This window comes from Bos mutus, chromosome 14 (genome assembly GCF_027580195.1).
Source record: "Bos mutus isolate GX-2022 chromosome 14, NWIPB_WYAK_1.1, whole genome shotgun sequence".
NCBI lineage: Eukaryota > Metazoa > Chordata > Mammalia > Artiodactyla > Bovidae > Bos > Bos mutus.
The window spans coordinates 16702223-16710808 of record NC_091630.1 but is presented as its reverse complement, the minus strand read 5'-3'; the positions used below and the strand labels follow the sequence as shown (position 1 = coordinate 16710808).

The 8586-nt window shown below is 52.0% G+C and overlaps 1 protein-coding gene across 3 annotated transcripts; it reads right to left on the bottom strand.

The window, feature by feature from the left end:
* Nucleotides 1–373: 373 nt before the first annotated feature.
* Nucleotides 374–8270, bottom strand: OSR2 (odd-skipped related transciption factor 2). 3 transcript variants are annotated; one of them, XM_014480999.2, is made up of 4 exons: nt 7877–8270; nt 3127–3901; nt 1943–2042; nt 376–1192 (listed from the first exon to the last, which is right to left on the bottom strand). In XM_014480999.2, exons 2-4 carry the CDS (start codon nt 3780–3782, stop codon nt 1010–1012), a joined length of 939 nt encoding a protein of 312 aa, XP_014336485.1. In that variant the 5' UTR covers nt 3783–3901; nt 7877–8270; the 3' UTR covers nt 376–1009. The 3 variants fall into 3 exon arrangements, with proteins under 3 accessions (XP_005904446.1, XP_014336485.1, XP_005904448.1); XM_005904386.3 differs by having other exon boundaries at nt 376–1110; nt 7877–8268; XM_005904384.3 differs by lacking the exon at nt 7877–8270 and having other exon boundaries at nt 374–1192; nt 3127–3816.
* Between the last annotated feature and the right edge of the window lie 316 nt (nt 8271–8586).

Here is an 8586-nt window from a genome sequence, read left to right as displayed (position 1 = left end):
AGTAGTTTCTCTTTTCTCGTCTTGTTCCCCATCTTCTGAAGCTTGTACCTGCCTGTATTCTTCTGTAGGAGGATCTGAGACTTCTCCCCCAAAGGCGGGGTAAAGTCTGTCTAAGAGCCAAATCATAGTGTTCAAAGTCTAATGGTAAGAGAAGTTGCCCATCATAAACCATTACAATAGGTCAAGGACTTCTAAAAGTGAAGTGGTGAGAAACTCCCTTCTTTTTCCTTATGCTTCTTCCCACCTTGTGCTTTCAAGTGGGTTCAGTTATTGGAGTTGCTGGTTACTAACAGTGATAATTATACTTTTACTAAAGGAATAATACACAAGGAATCAGAATAAACAAAAAAGGAGAAAAACCTCAGAGGTATCAATTTTAATATCTTCAAAAGCCAGAATGACAGCGCAGTTGACCAGTTCCAAAATGCCTAAAAGGGAAGCACTAAAAGGGAAGAGATGACGTTTCCGTAAGAGGATTGTGAGAAGTCTTATTTAAAAAAAAACCTCGGGATAAAGAATGCCCTTCAATACGGAATATTTCAGAGACACACCACGCCTCCAGAATCCAGAGGAAAAACAGAAGTCAAATAGCAAGACACTTTTGCAGGAGTGTTGAAACAAACAAGAAAACATTTTTATTTTGAAAATACAGTCTTTAAAGATAAATTTGGCTTCCATTTCCCATACCTAGGTGCATCCAACAAGGTACAAAAACAGACAAAACAAAACAACGAAACAGAGACCCTCGACATTATGTACAGAGCTCTAAAATGAGCTGTGAATATCTACAAGAAACTAGCATATGCGCTTTGTGAAAGGATGTACTTGTGTGGCTTTCTACAGTTCTCAGTCCTGGGAAGGAGAGTTAACCCCCTGAAGCTGCAGGTGTGGCTGCAGCCAGGGAAGAGCTGGGGTCAGTGAAGGGTTGGGGACGGGCCCCCTCGGGTGGGAGGCTGGAGAGGTGTCTGGGGAGGGGGGCGGCGGCGGCCCGGACAGATCCGGGGCTTCTCTAGAAGTCCTGCCGCGGGGTGTGAGTCAGGCTGTGCCGCCGCAGATCACAGTTTCGCCTGAACACTTTGCCGCACTGCTCGCAGCTGTAGGGCTTGATGTCTGTATGGGTGAGAAGGTGAGTTTTCAGATTACTTCTCTGATTAAAGGTTCTTCCACATGTGGGACATTTGTGTGGAGATTCCTGTTCAGATGTGAAGCAAGCAAAGGATTAATCCTTCACACCAACACGGCACCCTCCTCAACAGTCTCTGTCTTATCGGCATCACAAGCGTTAACAGAACACGCGCCCGACAACAAAGAGGGGACTGGCAGCAACAAAGCTGTGCTCCTAATCCTCCAATCACGAAAACACAGGCAGGGGCACACACAGGGGCCTGATCACACTGATAACCACCGGTGGCCACTGCTGTGGGCTTTGTGATTTACATTTCATCTCCATGTCATAGGCAGGAAAGGGGGGAAGGAAAAACTCTAATCCTCTCTTAAGGAACGACATTCTCCCGGGTAATAATGCCCCTCTTTGGTGCAAAATTAAACTATTCCTCAATGTTCTGAAAACTACAAATTATGAGGCTCCTGGGAGAGAGAGCGTATGGGATTTCACCATGCCTCCATTATCGAAATTACCTTTATTTCCTCCCAAACACGAAAGCTTTAAATGCAGGGCACATCAGGTGAAAAAAGAAATAAAATTCTAAAATTAGTATTTAGAACAATGAGAGTGGCCTCTTCTTTAAGAAAAACACATACATGTTTTTTGTTAAATAAAATTAATTTCATGTATAAAAAAATTGAGTGTTGCTTTCTCCACCTAGAAAACTGATCTAAATAGAGCTTTTTATGAGAAAGAGCCTGCCATTGAACACCTTTTGTAGAGCAAAAATGATAAAACAGAACCAGTCACTGCTTTAAAACAAGAAAACAAACTTACCTGCATATGTAAAGTTTTGTGAACAGCTAGAGTTCTAGACTGACAAAATCCTTTCCCGCACTCCTGACATTTGAAGGGCTTCTCTTTGGAATGGATATACCTGAAAATCAACATAAGGTCTCATTGAAATGGCTTTACCACCACTGTGAGGAGTTTCTTTTGACAATTGCTTTAAATGAAATCATGGGGGGCGGGGGGAGAAAAAGGATTTCCATTATTTTTGTTTTTACATTTTTTCTCCCCTGTATAATTCTGTTTATAGTTAACCTCAACTAACAGACTCTTCAGAACATTCACCGGACGCCGGCTTTATCTACACTTGATCGCCCTCTCTGGTGTATCCTGGAGCTTGAAGCCCTGCCGAATGAGCTCTTTCTGGCCTCTGCGGCTCTCTCTGAGATTTAAAGTGGTCAAATCAGGATGTAAGGCAAGGCTGAGTTTAGGGGGACCAATTTTAGCGAACCCCTTGGAAGCCGCGGAGGATCCCTACAGAAGTCCTACTTTGGGGTAACAGCAGCAAGTAGAGTCCAGGGAACAGATACTGTCATCCCCACTCCTGGGAAGTCCCTCCCCCACGCCCCCTCCCCGAGGAAAACACTGACATTATGGTATTTCTTCAATTGCCTTTGATTAATGCGGAGCTGAGAGTGTGGAGGGGATGTGGGGAGCTGTCCCTAAATTCTGTAATCTCAAGAACCCCGCAAATAAGTTTAAAAGAAAGGTTGCTAAGGCAGGCTCTGGGGTGCACCTAGGGACCAGTCAGGGAAGGGAGGAAACCAAGCTGAGGTGGCCACCATAGATTAACAGAAACGGTCCTAGGGCAGGTGGTACATGGAGCACCAGAGAAGGTCTTCCAGGCTCCTGGGCTCTACCTGCCCCACCTCCTAAGGTCTACCTGGTGGAAACTGGAAAACCGCTCCCGGAACCAAGAGCAACCCAGCAGATTTTAATTACCAAAGGATGGGACAACCCTCCCTCATCCCAAACAAGACACTGCAGCAGGGGTCCCTGCTGAGGAAAAAGGTAAAGGTTGGGGGTTGGTTACAGCTGGATGGGAAGGGCTTTGGTGGGGAATATAGTCTAGTTCCAAGAGGATTTTAGTGACACTTGGAATGTCTATCAAAACTCGATATTCTGGATAAATTGTCTTCCCCTCCCCAGGCCACCCTCCTTCCCCACCTTACCTGTGATCCCGCAAGTGATCTTGCCTCCGGAAAGCCTTGTGGCAGATGTCACAAGTGTACGGCCTCTCGTCGGTGTGGGTCCTCTCGTGGATGAGCAGGTTGTAGGATTTGGTAAAGTGTCTGCCGCAAAACTTGCAGATAAACTCTTTTTTCGTTTTGGAGGGCAACCTCCCTCGGGAGGGCTTTCTGTCCGGAGTCAATTTATTGAGGCCGGAGATGGGGCTCCCCAAGCCCGGGCTCAGCTTGCTCAGGTCTGCTATTTTAGGGGGATCCTCTTGCGTGGCGGCCACGGCCAAGTTGGCAAAGTCAAAACGGGGCCGGTCCTTGTGCAGGGCCGGGAGGACGTGGGCAATGGCTCCCTGCTTGGGGTGGAAGAGGTGGGTGGTAAAGGGCAGAGCCGGAAAGGAGAAGCGGGCATCCACAAGGCCCTGCGCCGCCGCCATCTCGGTGATGGTGGAGCGGGTGATTTCGTGCACGTTGGGGTACCCCAGAGTCCAGTGGTTCATGTGCATGGTCTGCACGGCGCTGAGACCGTACAGGCCCTGCAGGTGGTCCACCGCGGCAGGGAAGGTGTTCACGGCCTGCAGGAAGGAGTAATTGGTGAGCTGCAGCGATGGGTGGAGCGGAATGGGCGCCGGCAGGGCCTTGCTCCCCATTTTCCGGGATGTTGCAGGGCGGGGGTAGCCACCCCTTTTTTCCAGGACTCAGAGGAGGATGGGCGTGGGGCTCCGGCGAAAACCCAGACAACGGCACGCGAAGAGAGTCCTAAAGATGGCTGGGGGACAGAGGGGAAAGTCGTGACTATTATCCAAGACCGCTTGGTCTGTCCCTTGGCGCCGCGTGGGCTTCCACACCTTCCTTCTAAGACCCCCTCCCCACCCACCCCAAGGCCCCCCTAAAAGGAGGGGACCTTGGCGCGCCTGCCGGGCGAGTTGACACCAGGCTCAAGCTCAATCCCGAGGGCCAGGGTGTCAGGCGTGGTCGCCGGCGAGAGCGAGTGGCCCGTGGGAAGATCGGATTCCGGGCACGCGCGGATTCCAGGAGCCGGAGACCCGGGCGGGGTAGGAAGAAAGATGAGCGGGGGGACTCCAGGCGGCACCCAGCCCGGCCCACCCACCCACTACCCGGTGGGGCGAAGCTTGGTCATCCCTGGCCCGGCCGAGCCTCAGTCGCACCGAGCCTCCGAGGTCCCAGGAGACGGTGCGTCGTGGGTCGGACCCGGGCTTGAGGGCCCCGCTCGGCCGGAACGGCTCCTACCGCCGTGCCCGAGACCGCGGCCGGGCCGCCGTTCCTGCGCTTGCCCCGGACCGCGCCGGAGGTGTGGGTGCGCAGCCCGGGGACGCTTTGCGCTCCTGGGCTGCCTGGCCCTCGGAGGGGCCGCCTTGCCCGGGGCTGACCTCAGAGGTTTTCTTTTTCCTTCCTCTGCCTTGGTCCCATTTATCAGCGGTGACGGGCCACAGGAAAGAAAAGTGACACCTCGGGGCCAGTGAGGCCTGGAATCGCCCCCTCCTCCTTCCCAGGGGCCGTCCCCTCCCACCCCCCACCAAGATCCCTTCCAGATGGTTCGGGCTCAGACAGGGAGGGTAGGGGGGGTGGCTGAGGCCAGAGCCCGTTCTCCCAGACCCAGCGCCCAGCTCTCGGGAGTACCCGAGCGCCTCTCGATCTGGCCCCCGGAGCGGCTCCTACACCCGGGAGGCCCCAGGAAAAGAGAAGACCGGGTTCCCTGGGGAGGAAAAGGCAAGGAGCAGCAGGCGAGCCGCTCTGCCAGCCCGACGGAAGCTTGTTTATCGGCCTGCAGTAGAGGGCGACGCTGCTTCTGCCCCTGGGAAGCCCGCCCGGGTCGTCCGCCTTGGGCCTAAACAGGGAGCACGCGCTTGCCTCTCCCTGCGCCCCCAATGGCAAAGCGGAGGTCTGGTTTCAGACCCCGTTTCCCGCGGCGCCTCACCTGCTTTCAGGGCAGGCCCACTTTCTCCCACCGCCAGCCCTCTTTTTAGCAGCCAGGGGTGCCAGCTCGGCGGCCCGGCACCAGCCTCTGAAGGCGGCTCCCCAGGTGCGGGCGTCACAAGCTAAGCGCTTTGCCTGGAGAGGTGCAGGCAGGCCTGTCTGAGCCATCAAGCTTTACGCCCGGCTTTTGAACCCAGCAGGAAGATGGGAGACTCTGTTCAGACTTCATTGCGCACTAGCCCTTTCTGCGCCTAAATGTCCCTCTCTAGTGTTGGAGAAGAGTTGCCTGTGGCTCTTTCTGAGGGCAGGCTTAGGGGGCTGCGCTAATGACACAGCGCTCCGGCCAGGCAGAATCTGACGGCCTCCACGAGGGCCCACACCTTCCCTCCCTCCTCCGTTTGAAACGACTGGGAGACAGCGATTTATTAACGAACCGCTTCTGCCTGGTGGTATGCGGTCTGGGAGTTGAGGTCGGGAGTTAATGAGAGGTGTGTAACAGTCAGGGGGTCTCAGTCAGACCGTTCAACCGAAACTGTAAACCTCCATTAGTAATAAACTTTCCCACCACAAATCACAATTCATTTTTCTTCAGTGGCAACCCTCAAGCCCTCTCCTAGAGAGGTAGGGGGGAAAAAAGGATTCTACTAACATCTCTGGTAATCTGATTGTTTTCCTCTTGCATTAAAAATAATAAGTTACACCTTTATTTCCTTCCTTTTGCATAAGGAGGATTTTCTAGAGATTCAAAATATTATTTTTCCCCTAGTATTAAAAAGTGGCCTCCCCACATAGAGAGGAAACCCAAATTATTATTTGGGTGTATTCCCAGACTGGATTTCTTAGAAATAAATACAGGAGGCAAAGTGCAATTCCCACCACATTCTCCTGGTAAGTATGTGCATGTGTGTGGGGTGTGTTGTCGACTGAAGGAATAGCATGACTTATGAGTTTGATTCCAAATGCATAAAGTGAACTCTGCCGTAAAGGTTACATGTTAATTCTGCCAGCAGAAACTTGAGAGCCATCTTCCTTCCCTTTTCACTGAATGGTTTATAACCCAAATTATTGCCTCTGTTATAATTCAACTTCATGGTGGCACAAAAGCGCTGTTTCATAGTATGTGTTCGTTTTGATTTGCAGGACAAATAGTTTCTTCATAGAAGACAAAAAGCAAGGCCTTCATAAACAGAACCACCCTAAATATTCATTAAACATTTTTCGCATAATTAGGGAGTTCAGGTTTTCACTCTCCTGCTGAGTAGTTGGAAATATATGTCAAAAGATACTTGAAGTCAATGCAGAGATCTAAAGTACTTTCGTTTTTGTCTAGAGCTGAGCATGTAGTTCTCACACTCAGTTTCAAGCAATAACAGCCATCATCTGCTGTCACTTCTTCACCACCCCGTTCCGAAACATTGGTTACTTTTAATTTTGCAAGGAAAGAAACTTAAACCAACGAAAAGACATAAATATTACAGTGGAATTGAGGCTTGTTTTCTTTCATCGGTCTTCTTCACAAGAAATTTCCAGACATGTACAGAAGTTTTGTAAAATTTAGCTCACTGGCTGTCAACAAGTGAGAGGTGCACATACTAATTTCAGTACAATGAAGCCTTCAAAACACTGGAGGGGAAAAAATGGTCATTCGATAAGGAGTCTCGCTCTTTGGTAATGTGTTATTACACTGAATTATCTAAAAATAATATACAGTCAGGGGTCATCTGCTAAAACCTGTGGGTTGGTGTCTGAGAGAAATGACTGATGGCTCCACAGGCTCGCTGAATTTCAGCCCAAGCCACAATAGAATTTTACGTTAATCAGAGAGCTATACTTCAAGTAGATTTAAGAGATCATTTAAAAAAAGAAAGAAAGAAAATAAAAATGGCCAGACTGGGTCAGGTGAACAGAGAGAAACCACCGCGAAGTTCCTGCCCCTTCGCTGCGTCTCTGCCTTCCCAAGGAGTTAATTAAATTAAGATGCCTTCCGCATAATCTGGGTTCTGTTTCTCTCTGCTCCCTCGCTCCCCCTGCATGAGTAATTTTCTTGTTCTGCTCGGGACTGCAGTTTGTTTAGCAGAGAAAGTAGCTGTCTGCACCGTTTGGCTCCGGGAAACTCCAGCCCTCTTTTGTTCCCCTGCTAACAGGTAGGCAGACAGAGCCAGCGCACCCTCCACAAACACCTTTTTCTCCCTCCTCATTCTACAGATGCAACACCTTTCTCCGTTGCTATTTCTCGAGAATCCCAGCGTTTAAACCCCAGGGGGATTTGCCTTCTGCCCGCCTCCGCCAGGACTGGAGGGTGGGAAGAAAATCAAAAGGCCGGCACAAGGTTGGAGAATTATCTAGGACTGAACCATTACTTTTCTCCTGAAACGCGCTGGCTCGGCAGGCACCGTGTGTCTCGGCCCGTCCGCGCTGCCGCGGCTGCCGCGGGACGGCTGCCCCCTGCTCTGGAATACTATGGCAGGGTAAGGGGGGAAAAAAAGAGGTGGGGTGGGTGTTGTGGGGTTTTATCTCAAAGTATGTAGATCAGCTTTTAGAAGAAGCTTTGCGGAGGGCTTCGATTCAGTGTTGCAAAACAAAACTAAAAACAGTATGCGAAAGCGCGTGTTGTTGCGTGTTATCTGGGAGTGGCGAGCCTGGGATCCCATAAAGTGAAAAATACAATGCCCCAGGAATGCATCCATGTGATTTCTTTTACCCGAGTTCGGAACTTGTGGCACGCCGGACCGAGACTCGGAGCGCCCCGGCTGCAGCCTGCTTTCCTTAGGGCGGCTGCAGCCCCCTTCCCATAGTGGACACTTACCTCCAGCAGAAAGGTCCGCCTGGGCAGCGCCACTCAGACCTGGTCCAGGCAGTGAGGCGCACAGCTTGGAAAGGTCATTGGTTCCACGCCGGCCAAACTGCTTTTTCTGCGCGGAGTCCCGGGAGCAGCGGACATGATCTGGAGGACGACGGGCAGCCAAACCGAGAGCGGATCCTCGTCTTCGTCTGTGGACTTAGAATGTGCAAGGACCCGGGGATGGTAGAAGCTCGCCCTCAGCGCTCGCCTGGAACCTCGCGCCCCCGCGAACCTCTCGCCGCCGACTCCGGGTAAGGTCGGAGCCTGCAGCCTCGCAGGGCCATCACCCTCCAGCAGCAGCGAGCGCGCCGAGCTCTGTCCCCGCCCGCGTCCCTCCCCAGGCTGCCCGCGGCCGGCAGACTCCAGCTTTAGTAGCGGCCCCGCCTCCCCTTCGGGCGGGCGTCCCGCCGCCTCGCGGGGCCCCCTGCGCCCAGGCTCCGCCTCCGCGCCCGGCGCCCGCTAATGGTCCACTCTGTTTACTTGTGTTTGGATAGCAACTGAGTCTTAAAGGCACAGGTTTGCTCGAGGTTCCCCTGTTACACAGGCAGAGCCGAGGCGACGCGGTTCAAAACTCACACAAACACAACGCCCGGCCCCTTCCTTCTCGGTGCCACTTTTCCTTATAACATTAGAAGCTGCACAATTGGCTTTCTGCCTTCCGAAGACCCCCGCCG